The following is a 21,477-nucleotide window of genomic DNA, read 5'->3' as shown; positions in this document are numbered from 1 at the left end:
CATCACCAATAATTCTTTAAAAATATGTTTAAAATATAAACATGATTCTAACAACTGGTCACTGTCGTTATAACTTTCAAAATCTAAACCAACAGTAGATGTGATATAAAGCAAGTCTGCAATATACATTCATTAATTTTTTTTTAGTTATCATGGAAAACACGGCACTTCCTGTTTTTTTCTCAAAGTGTCAGAAAACATGAAGTCCTGTGTTCTCCAGGTCATTTGACCGCTCACAGAGAGGAGGCAGTCATGTGACTGATAAACACATTGACTCGTGACTCTCTGTACTGGACGGAATTCCTGTGTTTAGTCTGTTTTTTTACAACCAGCACCAGAAAATCTGCCTTCTGGAGACTGGACCTGGATTTCTGGTAAGTACAGCTTTGTTTTACAGCATGATAACAACAAAAATAATGAATGTATATTGCAAACTTGCTTTATATCACATCTGCTGTTGATTTGAATTTTGAAAGTTATAACGACAGTGACACTTTAAGTTCTGTAAGTAAGAACTTTGACCTTCATAGATTGAATTTGTTTTTACAGCACATCCTGTAGGTTGAGAATTTGAAAGTTATTGAATTTAATACCATGAAGTCTTCCATGTTCCTCTTACTATCCCTGAACAAAGAGGGTGGAAACAAACAATAGTGCCATGTGAGAGGCCACTGTCAGTAGGGAGCACATCTGCCATGAAAAGGTGTACTTAGTTTGTACAAGGTTTAGGTTTGAGGTACATGTAAAATGGCAACCACATAAATGCCAGGACTCACGGTTTTCCAGTAGAACCTTTCTGAGTACTCTCATAGTTTTCTATCACACATAACTTTAACTTTTTTTTGAAAAATTTGTGCTACTGCAGACTTAGACAGGATACTACCACTTAGAACCACTATGAATTTCATATAAGAATAAAAATCTTACTGTTTCCTCAATCTGTGCAGCCTCCTCCCTGGGCATACGATCTAGGAAGTCATCATAATGTTTCAAGCCAACGGCCTGCTGTGTGGTTAGGTTTGCCTTTGTGCGGATGTCATCCAGACTTCTAAATCCCTTTGAATAAACATTAATAGTATGAAACACAAAAAATATGTTAGTGAAAACTGTGATAGATCATGCTCTCAATATGTCATTGATCCATTCCCTCCCAGACAATTTTTTTTTTTACACCCTCAAAAATCTGGGACAGCATCCACAGACTATAAAAATACTTATTTACATTCTAAGTATAAGCAGTAGTGTGTAGCACACTACCCACCTGCTGGTACCAGCTTTGGGCTGTCTTCACACCAGCTCCCCATATATTAGAGAACACCTCCAAGATAGTCACACTGTCGCTTATATGGTCGAGTTTGCGCAGGTGGCCACTGTCCAAAATTTCATCAATTTTCTCAGCCATCTTCTTCCCAATACCGGGAATTTTAGCAGCTTCCTAGGGAAAAAAACACAGACAACCATATATAAAACCATATAATATAAAATTGAACCCTTTATTACTAGAGTGCAGAATACATTAAAAGTTGATATACTGTGATCATTTACCTGGGCTGACGTCACTGGTTTATGGTAACTTTTAAGAGCATTTATAGCTTTTGAATAACCCAGAGATCTCCATCGGTCTCCCTGCACAGAATACGCCTTGGCCAGCACCTCCAGCTTGTCCGTGATGAACTGGTTGTGATTCTCCTTCTTACTCTCAGATGAGTGGGCACACACCCACTTTCCTGCCACGGTTGTTTTGTCTTCAGACGTCTTTTCACTATCTTTATTTTTCAAAAGTTGTTGACCAAACATTAATGCGTCCAGGTCTCCCTGTGTGACACCATCTTCTCCATCACTGGCTTCGTCATCAAAGGCCTTCACATAAAACAAAAAGTATTTTCAATGTATTATAATATATATATTGAGACTGATGTAATGTTCGAATTTAGGGTTAACTAGCGTTTAACATTTTTATATATAGCTTCCCTGCTGGTAAACATAATAAACATGTTATGCTTATCTCTCCACCCTCCCCCGGTGTCCTGATGCGGCCTCTTTAGTGCCCCCTACTGACTGCAGCTTTGCTACTTCCTAGATGAACTCATTTTGGAAGAGACAGCCTGCTCAGCCAATCACTGGCCACGGCGCTGTTCCGTCTAAGCCAGTTTGTTTTGGAAGTAGCATTACTGTAGTCACCGGCGACACTGCATCAGGACACTGGGGGAGCGCGGAGAGGTAATCTTAACATGCTTATTAAAGGAGAAGTCTGGTAAAAAAAAAAAATTAAAGTATTGTATTTCCCCCCAAAAGTTATACAAATCCCCAATATACACTTATTGCGGGAAATGCTTATAAAGTGCTTTTTCCCTGCACTTACTACTGCATCAAGACTTCACTTCCTGCATAAAATGGTGATGTCACTTCCTGGATAAAATGGTGATGTCACCCCCCCAACTCCCAGAGCTGTGCGGGCTGTGGCTGCTGGAGAGGATGATGGCAGAGGGATGCTCAGTGTCCCTCCAGTGCCCTGTGTCCCCCTGCCATCATCCTCTCCAGCAGCCACAGCCCGCACAGCTCTGGGAGTCAGGTCGTGACATCACCATGTTATCCGGGAAGTGAAGCCTTGATGCAGTAGTAAGTGCAGGGAAAAAAACAATTTGGGGGAGATTTATCAAAGGGTGTAAAATTTAGACTGGTGCAAACTGCCCACAGCAACCAATCACAGCTCAGCTTTCCTTTCAGCACTGCCTAAAGCTGAACTGTGATTGGTTGCTGTGGGTAGTTTGCACCAGTCTAAATTTTACACCCTTTGATAAATCTCCCCCTTTATGTGCATTTCCCGTAATAAGTGTATATTGGTGATTTGTATAACTTTTGGGGGGGCAATACAATACTTTAATAAAATTTTTCACCGGACTTCTCCTTTAAGTTTAGCCAACAGGCCACCAACATCTAAGGGTCCTATTACATGTAATGATAACCGGCCGTTCCAGGCAATTATTGTTTTGTGTAATAGCTCGTGGCAACCTTGAGCAGTCTTGAGTGCCCTACATGAATGAAATAGCCACTCCAGTGTGCTGCCACTCCATTAACTGCTATTGGAACAATAGACCAATAATAGTTAAATATTTTAGCCCTTTCAGAGTGTGTCGGAAGCTTTAATCAGTGCAGATCTGTGTGCTGAGACCCACACAATTCCCCAGTGTCCTATTGCCCCTTCATTTCCAACTGGCTATCCTTGAAGAACCAAGCATGTAGTGTAAAGATCCATAGAAATTCTACAGACTGTATACACTGCATGGTCAGCTCTTTGGAAAGCACAAATGAGAAAAAAAGGGGCAAAGCTGAGCACTTCTACAAGTATTTTAGCAACCAGTGGGGGTCTAAACACCTAGAACCCCAACAATCAAAACCTCTAACATGTCACTATACTATGCCAAAAGTTTATTTGAAAAGACAGCTACCCCCTAAATGGTCGATTAACATAATGCACAAACATGCACCAGCTCCCAGAGCAGCATACTTTCTTACTGACCGTTCTCTACTCCCTCTCAATAGGGTATTTTAAAATAAATGTATTATCAATCTTCTTTTAGCTTCTTCTAGTCTTTCCCTGCAATTATATGTCTTTACCGTTATCGGCACGGGCAGTGGGCCTTGAATATTTAGCAGCCCATAATTATTTGATACTGGAAACTATTATGTTGTTTAGGATGAATGTACTGAATTTTCAGTGACAGAGAAGGAAATGATGTTGTGAACATCACCTGTACTTTCATGTCTTTGCTGTCACTCAGCTTGGAGACATCAGAAGCCGGTTCTGTTTGCGAGCAGCTGGCTGTGGCCGGTGGATGTTCATCATCTGGTTTCCTGTCGACCACAATATCCCTGTGCCTTTGTTCTGGCTCTGCCTCGTCCTTCACATCCAGGTACCTGCCGAACGATTATAGTCATTTCAGGAATCATCTTTATTTGTGGCTCTATTGAAGTTTCAGACATAGCGCTTTTATGCCCACAGGGCACATTCCGGAGTGTAGGGGGAAACATGACTATTATGTGATAATAGGAAATCTCAGGAGCCAGTTCTAGGAAAAATGGATACAGCTATCAGGAAGGCAGAAATATTTACCAACACGGGTACATGTCTGGCCTCTGAAGCTGCCGGCATAGCAGCGCACATCAACAGGCTGATCCATACCTGCATCCATCTCCCCAACAACATATGATTATACCATAGATATAAAATGATTCTATACACAGCCAATATTCCTTATGAATACTGTTGCATTATACATTGGATTTAAAGTGTACCTGTCATGACATATTAAAGAATAGAAAAACCCAGCAAATATATAACTAAAGGAGAAGTCTAGCATTGGGCATTGAGTCAGGGAGGAGGTGGCTGAACATAACAACATGCACCTACTTCCCTGTCTCCAGTGCTGGGGTCCGCTGTCTTCCGCTACGGCTCCCAGTCTGAGCGGGGACCCGGGTCGTGATGTGTCAGCCCCGCTCAGCCTGTCAGCGGCCAAGGTGGGGCCCCGCCCTTTGTGACTCCTTTGAAAAAAATGCCCCACGCTGGACTTCCCCTTTAATGCCTGCCTCATGTATGCTGTGAATTTTAATTTTAATTCCGCAGCTCCATCTGTCCATTTAGTGCCTGACTGCACTCCTTATGCTTCTGCATTTCATTGTAAGATGGTGGTGGTGGTGGTAGTAGGGGGCTTTTTTTTTATAAATGACATTTGCCTCTTTTTTTTTATAAATGACATTTGCCTCTTTTTTTTTCCTGTAACGCAAGACCAAAAGACCTTAGTGTTGGAGCCTTAACTGTAGTTTTCCAGTTTTACGACCTCCCCTGGTGATTTAACATTTATCGGTAACGACTGTGCCCATTTAACGTTTACTCATGTCTATGTACAACAACAGGTTTTGATACCAAAAATGTTAAAGACACTATACTAGTAATTGTCATGAAAACAAACACAGATTTGGGGGGGGGATCTTAATTATAGAATAAAATAGGGTTTTTAGCCTACAATCTGCAAACGTGCAACAGTAATAATAGTAGTGGATACCTCTCAGGGATAAAGATGCTGTACCCCGCTGTATTCACAATCTTCTTTTCCTTGATGCATAGGCTCAGCCAGCTGCACTTCACGAGTTGCACATCTGGCGGAAGCTTCTGCAGCTTCAATAGTCGAAAGGCGCGGTCACAGTCCATTCCTTCATCCACTATGATGTGCGTCACCTCTGGGCAAAACTGGTTGGAAACCTGACCGCCATTCTGAATGATTTGTTTCTGAAAGATTCCTGATCTGGCCTGGCCGATCCCAGCAGTAAGGATGTGTGCGTGGACTCCAGTGAAACATTTTCCTACATGGGTAGAAAAAATACACAATATCGCCCCGATTAGTTGCTATAGGCAACTTTTCCTTTGTATCAGTTTTGAGAAATTTGTGTCATGAAATGAACTATTTTTGCATCAAGTTTTCATATTAGGCATGATGTGTTTTTTTTCTAATTTTCTGTTTTACGATCTACATTATAAAAATTAGAAAGTGATTAGGAAAAAACGTTTCATTAACAATCTATAAATCTGTACAAAAGAAAAGTTCCATTTTTCCTCCTTAGCTGGGTTCACACTATGTATATTTGAGGCTGTATTTGGTCTTTATGTCAGGTCCTCATAACAACCAAAACCAGGAGTGGATTAAAAACACAGAAAGGCTCTGTTCACACAATGATGAAACTGAGTGGATGGCCGCCATATAACGGTAAATAACTGCCATTATTTCAATATAACAGCCATTGTTTTAAAATAACAGCAAATATTTGCCATTAAATGACGGCCATCCACTCAATTTTAACATTATGTGAACAGAGCCTTTCTGTGTTTTCAATCCACTCCTTGTTTTGGTTGCTATACAGCCTGAAATATACAGCCTCAAATATACGTAGTGTGAACATAGCCTAAGGGTACGTTCACACTTACCGAATCCGCAGCTGATTTTCTGCTGTGGATCCGCAGCAGATTTCATTTAATTAACTGCACACAGCATCAAATCTGCACCATCAAATCTGCTGCGGATCCTGTAGGTGTGAACGCACCCTGAAAGGGAATTTTCTGTTTTTTTTTCTATATATGGCCTAGCCTTAGAATAGGATAAACCAGCGTTATCCAGTTAGCAGGGTTTTAGAAGGGGTCACAGCTCCATCAAGAGAAAAGTTTCAGAAAACTCTTTTAGGGTGCCTTCACACATACCGTGTTCCACAGTCCAAGTCCCGGTACTGTCATTTTTTATGGCTTTACATATTAAAAGCAGATTTTTCATTCCGCTGTAAGTATGTATCTGCTGCAATACGGTACGTGTGAAGGCACCCTTAAAGGGATTTCTGGAGATCAGAAAAAGAAAATACTGGGCCAAGGGGAAGATACACCTATGCCGATCCGGCACTGCTGTCCCCTACTGCTTTACTGTACTGCAGCAATGATGTGCCTGGCTACCTAATCACTGTGGTATGACGTTTATGGCATGACCTCTTTAATAACACTTAAGGCTCCGTTCACATGAACATATCCATTCTTCAGCGTGCAGAGAGGAGGCACGCAAGCCTCCCATAGACTCCCATTATGACATGGAGGCTGGCGGAATTCTGCTCGTTTTGTTCCGTGTGAACGGAGCCTAAAATGGCTGACAAGATTTTTGTGTGCCTGTCTCTTCTATGAAGGGTTTTGATGGAGAATGGCATTCTTTATTCTGCTGGATATGTAACATGGTTACCTTGAGCGTCCACATCTGTTTTGATCTTCTTTTTGTCCTGTGTGGGGTCACCACTTTCTCTCGATCGCTTAACTTTAGGGAAAGCCTTAACAATCCCTCTTGGTTCCATGCACACACAATCTAAGAGAAAAAAACAAATAGGAGTCTTAAATCCATAGAAAAATAGCAAAGAAAAACACTGGGTGTCATGTCCCATAATCTGTCTCCCAGAAACAGCGGCCTTTATGCCCCGTTATATTGTCCTGTAAGGTTTACAGGTTGTCAGGGATGTACATCTGCATTGACAACTTGCTGACTGTCTCCAACAGCAATCACAAACACAACTGTACTGCAACATACTCTGTAGCTCAGAAGTAATGCAAGATACAAGTACGGTAACATATATATGGGTTATATGTAGACTGTAAAATGCTTGTGTACAATAATAACATAAAACTATATTTGTTCTATTTTTCTGTATAAAATACCACTTTTATACACCAGTTTATTATACAGACATGCTGGGAGTTGTAGCATCATACAAGCTGTAGAGCCAGTGGTTGCAGGTCACTATGAACTATCATTTCCCAGTTGCAATGTTCTTTCATTTTGAGGATAAGATAGCAAGAATCTTTGTTTTTATTGTGTCAATTTGAAAAAACAATTAAAAAAACACTACCACCGTATTCTTTATCATGGACACTGCCGTCAGTTTCACATGGCCGTATAAAAACCATGTTACCACTTTGGCAGTGGTTCTGCTGAACCAAACGTAGATCACCAGAGGCGATCAGCCGGTTCTGCCACTCCCTTAGGATGTCATGGAGATATCTGCATGTGTGTCCACCGCTCAGTCTCCTCTATGATGCATCTGCTGCTGGTCCCTCAGCTTTCAGGACAGGGTCCTCTGACTCTTCCAATAGCCAAAATATGTGTAAAACCTTAAAGGGGATCTGAACAAATAAAAAGCACAAGCATTTAATCAATGTAGTGAGAGTAATACTCTGGGTCTGTACAGTGTGGCGTCCATGCCTGCACAGGTGAGGGGGAAGCTGCTTATGCTGGTTATGAGCATAGAACAATCATATATACTTTGTATACTTTCAGCTCTAACCCATTTTCAATCTCTTTGTTTGCAGTCAGTGATAGTGATTTTTTTCCATCACAGACTAAAAACCAATATGGGCTGAAATGGACATGTCAGAAGATTGACTGTTCTGAGTCTGGGTGTTAAAGGGGTTATCCAGCGCTACAAAAACATGGCCACCAGAGACAGTCCCACTTTTGTTGCTCAGTTCCATTGAAGTGAATGACGCTTAATTGCAAACCGCATTTGAACTAGAGACAAAAGTGGTGCTGTCTCTAGAAGAAAGTGGCCATGTTTTTGTAGCGCTGGATAACCCCTTTAAGACCCACACTGCTCGGCTAAGCTCCTCATTGTAAGTCTATGGCGTTTGGTTCCCGCAGTTATATAGAGGCTGCAGCACGTCAGGGAGAAAAGCACTGAGCCAAGCACTTCTCCCAACTGTGTCTAACAATTGTAGCAGTCTCTGTCCTAGTTTCTAGGATAATTTATTTATTTATTTTTTTTTTTTACAGGAAAAATTTATTGTATTCCTGAAGTTTAAGCAAACCTCTTGCATCTCATAGCAAAATGTTGAAGGTTTGGAATGGTGAGAATCTGGACCTCTCTAGATCTAATACTGACTGCCTACAGTGCGAATATACCATCAGTTTCCGAGACCTCTTTTAAGCCCACTGGTTGCTCAAAAAGGAGGCATAATAGGCAATTTTGAAAAGTGTCTACAAAAGTAGATGTGGTTTGGAGTTGTAGATCTCGCCAGGTTAAAGGAGAAGTCCGGCGAAAATTTTTATTAAAGTATTGTATTGCCCCAAAAAAGTTATACAAATCACCAATATACACTTATTACAGGAAATGCTTATAAAGCGCTTATTTCCCTGCACTTACTACTGCATCAAGGCTTCACTTCCTGGATAACATGGTGATGTCACTTCCTGGATAACATGGTGATGTCATTTCCTGGATAACATGGTGATGTCACGACCCGACTCCCAGAGCTGTGCGGGCTGTGGCTGCTGGAGAGGATGATGGCAGGGGGACACAGGGCACTGGAGGGACACTGAGCATCCCTCTGCCATCATCCTCTCCAGCAGCCACAGCCCACACAGCTCTGGGAGTCGGGTGACATCACCATGTTATCCAGAAAGTGACATCACCATGTTATCCAGGAAGTGAAGCCTTGATGCAGTAGTAAGTGCAGGGAAAAAAAAGCACTTGTTTATTTCCCATAATAAGTGTACATTGGTGATTTGTATAACTTTTTGGGGGGCAATACAATACTTTAATAAAAAATTTTGCTGGGCTTCTCCTTCAATAATAGTATGTCTTTTATACTCTATGTCTACAACGGATACCGTATGGATTCATCTGCCGTCAGCCCCTACACTTGTGTCCATAATACAGATTTATAAATGCTGCCGTTATATAACTGTACATGGGGCCGCTAAGGGTTATATGGAGACTTTTGTGAACGCCACATTACATCACAATATTGTGCAACTCATGTAGCGAGCACATTACTGGGGCACATCTGTCCATCACCGTCCTGTTACAATATCAGCGGTGCAACATCGTGATTTCACATTGTGGCTCTAGCCTAATGGTGCGTTTACACAGGTAGATTATCTGACAGATTTTTGAAGCCAAAGCCAGGAATGGATTGGAAGAGGAGAGATCTCAGTCTTTCTTTAATGACATGTTCCCTGTTTATAGTCTGTTCCTGGCTTTGGCTTCAATAATCTGTCACATAATCTGTCTGTGTAAAGGCACCATCAGGTCAGGGCTCCACACTTGAGATCACAGCCCAGGCTTCCTTACACTATCCTCCCTGTTGTACCAGAGGGGAGGCTGCTCCTGTTCTGACAGTCACATAAGGAGACTATATGGGGCACTATGTCCGGGTACACACACTGCGGTATCATATGTAACAATCGCACACAATACTGCAGCGTGTGAGTACTGCATTGTCCTGAGGCCAGTCATAGGCTGCTGTGGTACTAGAAGTCCCAGCATGACAATAGTATATAGGATTTTGTAGTGTAATATAGTATAATAGGATATAGTAGTGTAATTGCTTTGCAGCACTACAACTCCCAGCATGCTCTGTAACACAGTAACCGCTCCGGTGGTCACACATCCATTACTTACAGCTCCGGGGCAGCCGGGATTACACAGCTAGGTCACTACCGCTTCCGGCTGACCCGGATGTTGTTATAGCGGTCACCGTCTCTAATAGCGGCACCGTAGGGGTTAATAGGCTTATTATTGCTGGGAGTTGTAGTGAGCCGCCTCAGGTATACACTAGAAAGGCGCCGGCCTGTGGCGGGAACATAACTAGAGGTCCGGTCACTATAGTAACAGGAAGCGGTCTGCTGGTTGCCATGGTGACGCGGCTCTGACAGTGCAGCGAGTAGAGGAAGATGGCGGTGCAGCAGTGGCAGGAGAGTCTGCGGGCAGCTAAGAAGACCTGCATCCTACAAGACGGTGACTGACACCTGCACCAGTCTACGTGCGGGCTCCGGGGTCTGTGCGGTAGCGCTGCTCCGGGGTCTGCACGTGGGAACAGGCCCATGCGGTTGGATTATACCGAGCTGTATACTGTAACGTGGGCCGTGCAATGTAGTTGTAGCTGGTGACTAGTCATGGATCACGTGGTGTTCTCTGTAATGAGCTTGTAGCCAATCCGATGGTTGCTTTCATTTTTAAACGGCCTATGCTTGAATCTGATTGGATCACGTGCTGTAAGCATCCAATACGATTCTAACATAAGCGGTTTAAAAATGAAAGCGCTTATCTGATTGGCTACAAGAAGCACTCATCTGATTGGCTTCAAGAAGCACTCATCTGATTGGCTACAAGCACACTCTTAGTAACCGCTTCATAAAGGGGGGTGGGAGAGTGGTATGGCAAGTCTGTAGCCAATCAGGTGCTTGCTTTCATTTTCTAATAGACCTCTGTGAAAAAGATCTCTGGGTTGTAATTGGGCAATCGTTCCGTGTTATCATTGGATGCACTTACCAGGTGGTGCATCTTATATTGTGCTGGTAGCTGCCGGTCAATAGCAGATGCACCACAGTATTTACCTATAGGACACACACAGGGACTTCCTTTACTTCTCTGGCCAATCACAGGACAGCACATACTCCTCTCTACTGTACCATGACATAGTGTTGGACTGATGATTTACTGCTGCTGAGAAGCTAAAGGGTGGCAAGATTATTCTGCAGCCCTGTGGCAGCTGTTCTGACCTTTATAGGTGGTCAGAGATGGGAGGGAAGCCATGATTTACCTTTAAGGAACAGTGTGGATCATCTTTAGCAGGCAGAGTGACTGCAGGTACACAGCCTGCCACTCTCTCCCTTCTCTCTGGATGGGATGCCATTACCAGATAGCCCTTCTTTCTTTCCTTTTATGGGATCCCCATAAAGTTTCTTTTTCTTTGTGACTGCTACCTACTTCTGTATATTGTTCCTGAGTAAATCCGTACCATCATATGTAGCAGAGCTCAATTTGTGCTTAATCCACTAGAAGAACTGACAAGGGTAAGGGTCCATCCACACAGAAAGATTATCTGCCAAAGATTTGAAGCCAAAGCCAGGAACAGACTATAAACAGAGAACAGGTCATAAAGGAAAGACTGAGATTTCTTTTCTTTTCAAATCTATTTCTGGCTTTGGCTTCAGATCTTTGGCAGATAACCTTTCTTTGTAAATAGACCCTTACCTGCATTCTGATGTAAACACAGTGTGACGACTCGGCTCTGCTGCACCCGTCTTATATATTTCACATAACATTTCAGGTTTTTAGGTTGTAGATTTTTATTTATTTATTTTTTACCAATTTGTCTTTATAGGCAAGAGGAAAGTCCATTATTTGTTTTCTGATGGCAAAGAAATGGCTGAAGAATATGACCAGAAGACACATGAGCTGTTGGGTAAGAAGCGTCAGTTTCTTTATCTTGTCTTTGTCACTGTCAGAAGATTTGATCGGTCGGGATCTGGGGGTTCTGGCTCCAACCAATCATTAGATGACGGAGAATTGCTCTGTGTCCTCTTCACAGGAAGAAAATGGAGACAGAAGTCTACTCTGGGGGCGTATGGTCAGTGGGAGATTGAAGTTGGGGAAGCAGCTCCCCCTATTGTTGGGACACTACAGCAAGACTTCTTAAAGGAGAACAGTTCAAATGTAAGTATACCTGATATAACTACACATATTTTATTTTCTACTATGAATACAGAAAGTTTTAGAAAGTTATATAGATTTTGTATTTTACTTCTATTTAAAAATCATAAGTCTTCCCATACTTTTTAGCTGCTGTATGTCCTGCAGAAAATAGTGTTTTCTTTTCGGTCTGACACAGTGCTCTCTGCTGCCACCACTGTTCATGACAGGAACTGTCCAGAGCAGGAGAGGTTTTCTATGGGGATTGGCTGCTGCTCTGGACAGTTCCTGCCATGGACAGAGATGGTAGCAGAGAGCACTGTGTCAGACTGAAAAGAAAACATTTCCTGCATGACATACAGCAGCTGATAAGTATGGAAAGACTTGGTATTTTTAATAGAAGCAAAATACAAATCTATATAACTTTCTGAAAGTTGATTTGAAAGAAAAAGATTTTCTCTGGCGTACCCCTTTAAATATGTGACTCTAAAAAATAAAATTGAGTGGATCACAGAACTTTTGGAGGGGTACCGATTGAGAGGGGGAGTTACCTGCTGGGTTTGCTCCAATCAGTTGTGGTCTGGGAACCATAAGACCAGTGGGGGTGCTGACTACAGCATCTAAGGGGTTAGACACCTGACCGCCAATGATCAGATATTGATGACCTTTCCTGGAGATAAAATAGTTGTGGAAACACATTTAATGGGTTATCCAGGGTTAGAAAAAAACAATTACTTTCTTGCAAGAACAGCACCACCCCTGTCCTCAGGTTGTGTGTGGTATTACAATTCAGCTCCTTTCACTTCAGTGGAGCCGAGCTACAAAACCCCACACCCAAACTGAGGGAAGGAGAGGTGCTGTGTTTAGAAGAAAGTAGCCATGTTTCTCTAAGGCTGGATAAACCCTTTAAAGCCAGCCTGCCCTATTGTGATCTAGATGCAGTTTGTCCTGAATGATTTTAATGGGGGAAAAAAACCACAGCATTGAAAATCACATGTAAAATTGTGGTTTTTAATGGAAGCTGTTAAAAGCCTCAGAAACCACATGTACTAACATGAGGTTTTGCCACTTTTATTCTGCGGTTGTGGTGGCTTTGAACACAGCCTTATTTGTTTCCTATATTTGCTTACTACTGATGCATGATAAGGAGGTCTTATTGTATATAATATATAGGGACTATCACAACGCTGATGGGTGCAGACTGTTTGTGACTGTGGGACTGGAATATCCCTTTAAAAAAAAAAGTAAGATTCCTTGTGTTTTGTCCCTGCAGCCAGTTTTTATGAGAAAAGACACAAAGACAAGTTTTCAGTGGAGAATCCGTAATCTTCCGTATCCAAAAGAGGTTTATAGTGTTACAGTGGATAAGAAGGAGCGCTGCTGCATTGTGCGGACAACTAACAAGAAGTAAGATGCTTATTTCACTCTCCAATTTTCTTCCAGAAATCCCATGTCCACAGTAAGCAGTGAGGATGTACTTTTATTTATATAGAGGCATTAAAATAGTTTGGAGAACCATTGAAGGTTATAGTTTTATTCTTTGGAGTAGCAACAGGAAAACTATTACATGTTGTGTGGCAAATCTTGATAAGGTGGAGTCGTCACTTTTACATTTTTTGCCTTCTGTTTAACCCCTTCACGTCAGTAACATGTATATATGCGTTCCTACTGCACATACCCCTTGCAGTAGGATTGTACATATACATTCCTGACTTCAGGGGGTTTGATGTGTGCGGGACCGCTGCAGCGAGAGCGGTCCCACACACATCAGAGTCCAGGGATCCCGCAGCGATCCCGCAGCTGCTTGCCATTAACCCCTTAAATGCAGCGATCTATAGCAATCTCTGCGTTTAGGCTACTCAGTGACAAAACAAGTTTCTGTCATTGAGTGATCGAGACCCCCGCAGCCATGCTGCAGGGGTCCCGATCGCTTGTGCCAACTGGCGGGGGTAAGTCACTTAGCTCCGTCCTGTCTGATCAGTGTTCTATGTATAGAGTCTGCTCTCAGGCAGGTTCTGTGCATAGATCGCCGATAACACTGATCTATGCTATGTTATGGCATAGCATAGATCAGTACATGCAATCTAATGATTAAAGTGAAAAAAAAAAAGTGTAATAATTTTTTTTTAAGTATAAAAAAAATAAAATAAACATATATATTGTAGCGTGCAGAATTGTCCAATCTATTAAATTATAACTATTATTGTTCCCGCATGGTGAACGGCGTAAACGGGGGGAAAAAAAACACATAGATTTTTTTTAAAATTGTATATCAGAAAAAAATTAAGAAAAAGCAATCAATTTTTTTGTTACACCAATATTATATTAAAAAAAACTAGAGATCATGGCGCAAAAAATGACACCCCAACCAGCCCTGTGGGTGGAAAAATAAAAGTGCTATGGCTCTTAGAAGACAGGGAGGAACATTGCATTAATTTGACCTGGGCATCCGTGCATCAAAGGGCTCTGTCTTGAAGGGGTTAAAGTGTACTTGTTATGGCGGACTGCTGCCGGATCAGCAGCAGGTTTTGCTGTTCATCTGGAAGTTCGGTTTTCCATGGATAGCAACAGGCGATGAGACCTATATGACCATTGGTTGCGCACATTACGGTATCATTGCCTGTTAGTATCCATGGAATCCTGAACTACCAGGTGAACAAAGGAAAGCAGCAGACTGCCACGACAGGTACACTTTAAGTTTTTCCATAGGGGTATTCCTATATCGTAAAGATGGCTTCCTGGCTCCCTCTAGCAAATTTGGGGCCAGTTAAGCCAAAAACAGCCCAGTGACCTACAGCGTTTTCCTGAAGTTACATAAACACTGTTGCTTTACGCTTTTTGTGGAGCTCCCAATGTAGTCAAAGGAAGTTACGCAAATTGAGTCCCATACATCAGCTGTTTTTGGCTTTCTGACCACCTCCTCCAGCTACAAACAAGCTGAAGGGCCCAGAAAGCTCTCTATACAATATGGGAATAGCCCATATAGGTGTTATCCCAAGATTATGTCACCTATGCACAAATTATTATGACGACGTAATCGAGCACCAGCCCAGCATGGAGCACTAGGGGCAGGCTTGCCAACCCCCAGTGTGACTATCTCTCCTCTGTGATGTGTGTCCATTAGAATCAATAAAGTCTCTGTGTTTCTGCATTCCAAGACCTATAAATTTTATTCATCCTATAGTAGTAGCTGCACAAGGGTTTGTTTTTTTGCAGGACAACTTGTATATTTAATTGGTATTACTTTTTTTTTGTGGGGTGAGATGAACAGAAAACAGTATTTCTACCTAGTTTTGTATGTCAGTGGATGCCGCCATTGGAGCCCTATATACTTTACTACACCTTACTGCTGTGGTAATATGTTTACAATCCATGAGCCTATTTAACCACCTGATACTTACACAGTACAGAATTATAGACTGTAGTTACTGTATTTAGTTAGGTGGCACAAATACATTGCTGATCTGAGAGAAGGTTGGTTTTATCATGAGATCATTGTGCACATAGAACAATAGAGGGCGCTGTTGGAGTTGATGCCGCATGAAAGTATTGAGCTGCTCTACCGCAGCGCTGTACCACTGGGGACATGACAAACAACTAAAAGGATAAGTAATAAAAACAAACAGACAAGAAAAGATCCCTGCCCGAGGAGCTTACACTCTAAATGCCTTCTAAATATTAAGGAAAATATGGGCTGCACCAGCATGAATATTCAGGAAGGAAATTATAAGACTATTGTTAGAGAGATTTATAAAAACCTATACAGAGGAACAACGGAGACCATAATAGCCAATCACATTGCTGCTTTATTTTCAAAGGCCTCTAAAAATGAAAGCTGGAATCAGATTGGTTGCTATGGGCTACTGATCCTCTGTACACATTTTATTAAATCATTCCTTTATGAGTATTAGGCCCCGTTCCCACTAAGCAAAACTAGCAGCATAGACAGGGGTTTACCTCACTGCTCACCAACACATGTATTCAGAAATCTCTCGGAATCCTCCTGAAGATAATGGGACGTTGTTCTGGAGCAGGATATATGCAGATTCTATTCGTCAAATCTGAATCCCTAAGGCCCCGTTCCCACTGAGCAAAACTAGCGTGCGCTCCTGCCCTGTCCGCGCTGAAGAATGAACATGTTCATTCTTCAGCGCGGACAGGGCAGGAGCGCGCACCTCCCATAGACTCCCATTATGAGCGGGAGGCTAATGGTATTCCGTGGCAGACAATTCCAGCCATGATTAAGATTGCGGTGGGCAATTGAAACACGTTGGCGTCTTTTTGGGGGGGTTGCCGCAGTGTGTGCACGGTGCGAAGCTGATAATAAAAGCTCGAATTGCATTTACCTGGACGGGAGCTGGACTCATCCTTTCTCTGATCCAAGATGTAAAACATGGAGCATATAAAAGAATACAATGACAGATGAACTATTAGGGTGGGTTCAGACTACGGAATTCTCGCAGATAAATTCCGCGGAATTCATCTGCAAGAATTCCGTAGTCTGAACCCACCCTAACTTATCTGATAGATCCCACCCGCTACAGTGCCACCGATCTGTTCCATCCCACAGGTCTGTGCTTACCTTGAGATAGCAGTCATGTGGGCATGGGGCATGTCACTGCTGTAGCCAAGTAAACACAGATCAGTGGGTATGAACGGGAACCAGGGGTATCTATCAGGCGACTGATGTTCTGTTTGTTATTTTATCACATTTTCCTGTTTTACTTTTCTTTTGTCTCAGAAAACAATGAAATCTTAGGGTAAATAAACACTCAGTTACTTGTTGGGAGAAAAATCCACAATAGCATTTAATTCCACAGATTTGGTGCAGAAAGGCTTTGGATCTGGCGTGGATTTTACCTTCCCCAATGATTTCAGGAGACCATTTAGTATTCTGCAGACCGGACCTCGGAACTCCTGGCATCAGTATTCATTATGATGCCGGGAACTCAGAAACTGTTCAAATGTTCGCGCTACTGTACTGACAGAGAATTCCCACTGTGCAAATGACTTCAATAATCCCATTCAGTTTGCTGGTACTGTAATCTGTTGCAGGTTTGCTGTGCACATTGCTGCCTGAAAAAGCAAGTCCATGTAGTCTGCATTTACCCTTAAAATAGGTGTCTGTATAATACCTGCAGTGGCTCCCAAAGCGAGAGCCACAGGTCCCCCTATAACACTTATAACAGCTTTGATGCGAAGGTTTGGAGAGCTGAGTATATGCTTTAGTCTAGTAAGACCAGTCTCCGGGCTCTACCTTCATCCATTTTAGTTTTTCTTGCTAGAACACGCTTTAAAAGGAAAATAAAACCGACTAATACAGGCTGGTGGAGCGGGAGGCGGCGTGCAAGTCCCGGCACCTCTGCTGCTGCACGTTATCAGCTCAAACAATGTACCAGATATATTAATTGTAAGGAACACTCAGTCATTGGATTACTTGCTCAGTTCCTCCCTGTCCCAACCAAAGTTCTGTGCTTTGTATAGTCTTTTTATCTATCATTGAGAAGTTAACACTTCTTTAACATGTCTTTGTGTTCATCTAATCTCTGCTGTTTAACCTTTGACATCTCCCTTATTATCCACGTCTGCCACCTTTGCCAAATACCAAGAGAAGCTACATCACAGGAAACTTTAATCTCTGTCAGAGCACATTCTGCACCCAGTCTCTCTGTTCTCTCCCGGCTGGCTTCATTTATGGATATTCTGGCATTTACTAATAGAAAAATATTCTATATTACACGGCGGCCGCCTGACCCCAACTTTATGGAGGAGAGAAATTATTAACGTTATAGAGAAGGAAGGAAAATAAATACTTTCCAAATCAGATGGAGTGGAACAAGTCTTAATCTGGCCCTGGGCTAAAATAGACAGAATTAGGAGAATATTCTTCAATCTTAAAACCACATGACCTAATCTTAGCCAAATGAAGTTTTTAGGGAAATCTTCTATACAAGACCATCTTGGCTCTATGAAATCCTAAGCGGAGTGTATAATCTCTGATAGCTCCTATTGTGTGATGTCTTATTGTAGTGACTGCCATCTTTGCAGCGTCTTGGTATGTACTGTAGACATTCTTGCCACACGCCTGCCCCTCCCTTCACACTCTTTGAGAAATCGCAGACCTATCAGCTGTCTAAGATATCTTCCTTCACGTCTGATACCGCAAATGTGAGGGCACAGCCAGTCACTTGCTGAGATTCCTGTTAGTCCGTCAGTAAGTGCTAAAAGTATTGGGAGGCTGGGCTGACTGGAGATCTAGAGGTGTTCATTCTCTGGGCTTTCTGGGAACAATAAAAGCCATACACATCGGCGTTAACAACATAGGATAAAAAACACAAACTAATAAAATGTGAAAAATACGGTTGTCCTGTAATAAGCAAACCCTCCTGATAACATGAGATGTACAGTAAGACTGGAGTTTAGGGAGTTGTCAGGTTACTGGTGTGAAATAGTAAAAGTCCTCATATTCCCCTTGTGTATCCTGTACCCCTGCTTCCTGGGCCTTGGCGCTGATTTCTGTCTGCTCTGTTTTTGCAGGTATTATAAAAAGTTTTCTGTTCCGGACCTAGACCGATGCCAGCTGGACTTGGACGAGGGCGCCCTGAGTTTTGCTCATGCAAATAATACTTTAATCATAACTGTAAGTTTTGACTAGTTTATAGATTAAAGTGGACCTGTCAGTTCATGTCATAGAGACGAGTGAGCCGGCCATACGAACACGACCGACCGGCTTTTGAATTCTGCTATCTTCCCACTCCATGAATAAGGTGGATACAGCCCAAGTACCACCTGGAAAACCTGGATACAGCCTATGAGTTAGGCTTAATCTAAGTATTCCAGGCAGTACTTGGGCTGTATCCACCTTCTCTACACAGCGGAATTCAAAAGCCGATCGGTCGCATTTGTACGAATCCGAACTGCGGCTTGCTCGCTCGTCTCTAATAGAGACATGTCAGAAATTGTGGTCCAGGTGCTGATACCCCACTGATCACTAGAACAAATGGACAGGAGTGCTGAGCGCTGTGCCTCTTTGTTTCTGCCCTGTTATCCTGGGAGAGCCAAGCCAGAACTATACGGATTCAGATAGTCCCCAAAACTCTCTGCATACCCACATTGTGTTGGCGTGACTTTCCTAGCCGAACTGAGTAGAAAAGAATGGACACTGTGCTCTTAGTTTCTGCACCCGAATGCGTACTGATCACAGTGACACGTGTTGAAATAACAGCGCTGGTCTCAGAACCCTTAGTCCGTGTACTTCCGGGTATACATGTTGCATCTTTAGGGGGGGTAGCTTGCTGTCCTCATGCTTTAGCTTGGTCGCACAGTATATGGACAAAGCCATATAAGTCTGCTCTACCTTTTATTTTATATGTTGCTGTATAATGAGGATTTCAGCCCCAAAATCTTTTTGGTAGGAAGTGTAAATTATAGATGCTTCGTATTAACATGGCAGATGAAGAGTCCTGCTTAGTTTTTGGCGTCACATGACGTAGTGGCATTTCTTCTCTATTGTGCATGTCTTTAAACAATTCACATTAATCTAGGAAAGCCTTAAATACAGAAATTTATATAATCAGTGACCTCTACTAGAGGTCCTGTACACCCCACAACGTTCAGTTCATAAGGGAAAGCATGGTGACTGGTTCACTTTAAGTCATTGAGGTTCCCTACCAAAACTTAAAAAAGTGCAGATGTGCGGCACATATGTTCAGTGACTTCATGCAGATGACTTGCATTGCTGTTTGGGGGATTTTGGTATGTGTCCAGAATGCTTCTTCCACCAAAAGTAAAAAGCTCATTTCAAGGTCTTTAGTGCTGTCACTTCCAGCCCGGCCTCTAATTATTAACAGTTCTCCCCTAAAAATAACTCTCCGACTAGAGAATCCCTTGTGTCTTCTACAAGACGTAAGGGTTAAGGTCCCACAGGCATCCTTGTATGTAATGTACTGGGTGTCACAAGACTAGCACTGGTGGAAAAAAAGCAGTCGCCTCCACAAAGTGTAAAACTGAAACCATTTAGCATTGTTAAAAGACACATTAAAGGGGTTTCTTTTGGCCAGAAACAGGGCCACCCCTATTCACAGGTTGTAAATAGAATTGCAGTTCAGCCCAATTCACTTAAATGGAGCTGAGCTGTAACACCTGACACAACCCATAGACAGGTGTAGTGCTGTTATTGGAATAAAAAAAAACATATTTGTTATAAACCCTTTTAAAGGGGTTGTTCAGGGAGCAGAGAAGATTTTACCTGTCCTACTCTGTGCTGCTTACTTCCACTTTCAGCACATATCAGAAGTTTCCTGAGCAGATGCAAGTTGTGATCATTCCACACCTGTGCAGGATGTTGGTCGTTGCCTGCGTGCAATGACTGTAACTGGTAGCTGCCCCCTCTTGTCTTGGTAGGGTATACCCCCAAGGGGTGCAGAGAAAAGATGTGAGCGACAGCAAACAGAACAAGTCAGACTTTTCTGCTCCCCAGACAACCCCTTCAATAAACCTGTTATTTCTCCAGACATAACTGCATGTCAGATGGGAATCTGGCTCTCTCACCTGTTTCTGAGGAAAGATGGGGGGCTGTACTTTGTCACTGACCTCAGATTGCTGTAATGGTAGGTAATTTGCTTTAGTACTTTAGTTCCTCTACTATGAAGCAGCCCAGGTTAAGGGTCGATTTACACAGAAAGATTATCTGACAGATGATCTGCCAAAGATTTGAAGCCAAAGCCAGAAACAGACTATAAACATGGAACAGGTCATAAAGGAAAGCCTGAGATTTTTCTCTTTTCAAATCCATTCCTGGCTTTGGCTTCAAATTGTTGCCAGATAATCTGTCACATAATCTTTCTGCGGGGCAGCCAATGATTGACTGAGCGGGACGTCCAGACACCAGGAGCCCCCGAAGCAAGCCAGAGCATGGAGCAGATAATGTATGTACCGGCCGGCAGGGGGGGTTTAGGGGGCTGTCACTTAGATACTCGCAGTGAGATGTCAATTCTCATTGAAAATGACTGGCAAGGAATCTGCAGCGGAGTTCGCTGCAAATTCGCAGCGTGAAATCGGCTGCAGATCCTGTGTGTGTTTATACCCTTACTGCTACCACCTCCTTTCACATTTATAATGCTTCGGTGTACTCTATACCACAAGACTGTTGTCAGTAATATTTTGGTAAGTCATCTATTAGGGAACGTCTATGGTTCAGCCTATAAGAGATATAGCCACAACAAGCAATTTCTGCAACAAATCTGCCGCATGTAACTTAACCCTGTTACGTGTTGCATCTAACACTAAGACCATCTCTTTTATAGTATCAGAAACCTAAGGAAATCCTCGCCCTTGAAGAAGAGTTGCTGAAAGAACTGAAAGCTATGAAATCCGTTTCCGAAGGGGACGTTGAGTGCAAAACTCAGTGACTTGTGTAAAGTGTTTGTTATCTTTATAGTTTTGATAATTTTGTATTTATAATAATAAATCTGTATATGACAAGTA

At 42.5% G+C, this 21,477-nt stretch overlaps 2 protein-coding genes across 7 annotated transcripts in view; one reads left to right on the top strand and one right to left on the bottom strand.

The window, feature by feature from the left end:
• Window positions 1-10,500, bottom strand: part of POLL (DNA polymerase lambda) — an 18,656-nt gene extending 8,156 nt beyond the window's left edge. Inside the window, exons 1-7 of one of the 4 annotated variants that reach the window (XM_069980173.1) lie at window positions 10,324-10,500; window positions 6,771-6,890; window positions 5,064-5,361; window positions 3,753-3,918; window positions 1,546-1,860; window positions 1,262-1,435; window positions 928-1,056 (exon numbers count right to left, since the gene is read on the bottom strand). In XM_069980173.1, coding sequence (XP_069836274.1) covers window positions 928-1,056; window positions 1,262-1,435; window positions 1,546-1,860; window positions 3,753-3,918; window positions 5,064-5,361; window positions 6,771-6,890; window positions 10,324-10,402 — 1,281 coding nt within the window. In that variant the 5' untranslated portion in view covers window positions 10,403-10,500. Of the gene's footprint in view, window positions 1-927; window positions 1,057-1,261; window positions 1,436-1,545; window positions 1,861-3,752; window positions 3,919-5,063; window positions 5,362-6,770; window positions 6,891-7,530; window positions 7,549-9,978 lie in introns of those variants that run through there. The other 3 variants (XM_069980175.1, XM_069980174.1, XM_069980177.1) reach the window with 3 other exon arrangements.
• DPCD (deleted in primary ciliary dyskinesia homolog (mouse)) lies at window positions 10,101-21,477 on the top strand. Of its 3 annotated transcripts, none has more exons than XM_069980180.1 (6): window positions 10,101-10,124; window positions 11,684-11,764; window positions 11,891-12,015; window positions 13,265-13,398; window positions 18,529-18,631; window positions 21,297-21,477. In XM_069980180.1, the coding sequence occupies exons 2-6, from the start codon at window positions 11,725-11,727 to the stop codon at window positions 21,399-21,401; spliced, it is 507 nt and encodes a 168-aa protein (XP_069836281.1). In that variant the 5' UTR covers window positions 10,101-10,124; window positions 11,684-11,724; the 3' UTR covers window positions 21,402-21,477. The 3 variants fall into 3 exon arrangements, with proteins under 3 accessions (XP_069836281.1, XP_069836279.1, XP_069836280.1); XM_069980178.1 differs by lacking the exon at window positions 10,101-10,124 and adding an exon at window positions 10,134-10,314; XM_069980179.1 differs by lacking the exon at window positions 10,101-10,124 and adding an exon at window positions 10,798-11,166.

Source organism: Dendropsophus ebraccatus, chromosome 8 (assembly GCF_027789765.1).
Source record: "Dendropsophus ebraccatus isolate aDenEbr1 chromosome 8, aDenEbr1.pat, whole genome shotgun sequence".
NCBI lineage: Eukaryota > Metazoa > Chordata > Amphibia > Anura > Hylidae > Dendropsophus > Dendropsophus ebraccatus.
Note: the sequence above shows the minus strand (reverse complement) of the source record. Positions and strands in the feature narration are given on the sequence as shown.

What these genes read in the sequence shown, in the direction of transcription:
- DPCD (XM_069980178.1), top strand. Translation starts at nt 10,251, where the DNA reads ATGGCGGTGCAGCAGTGGCAGGAGAGTCTGCGGGCAGCTAAGAAGACC. An exon ending in GACCTGCATCCTACAAGACG is followed by an intron (nt 10,315 to 11,683) that starts GTGACTGACACC and finishes TTGTCTTTATAG; the next exon opens with GCAAGAGGAAAGTCCATTAT. An exon ending in TAAAGGAGAACAGTTCAAAT is followed by an intron (nt 12,016 to 13,264) that starts GTAAGTATACCT and finishes TTGTCCCTGCAG; the next exon opens with CCAGTTTTTATGAGAAAAGA.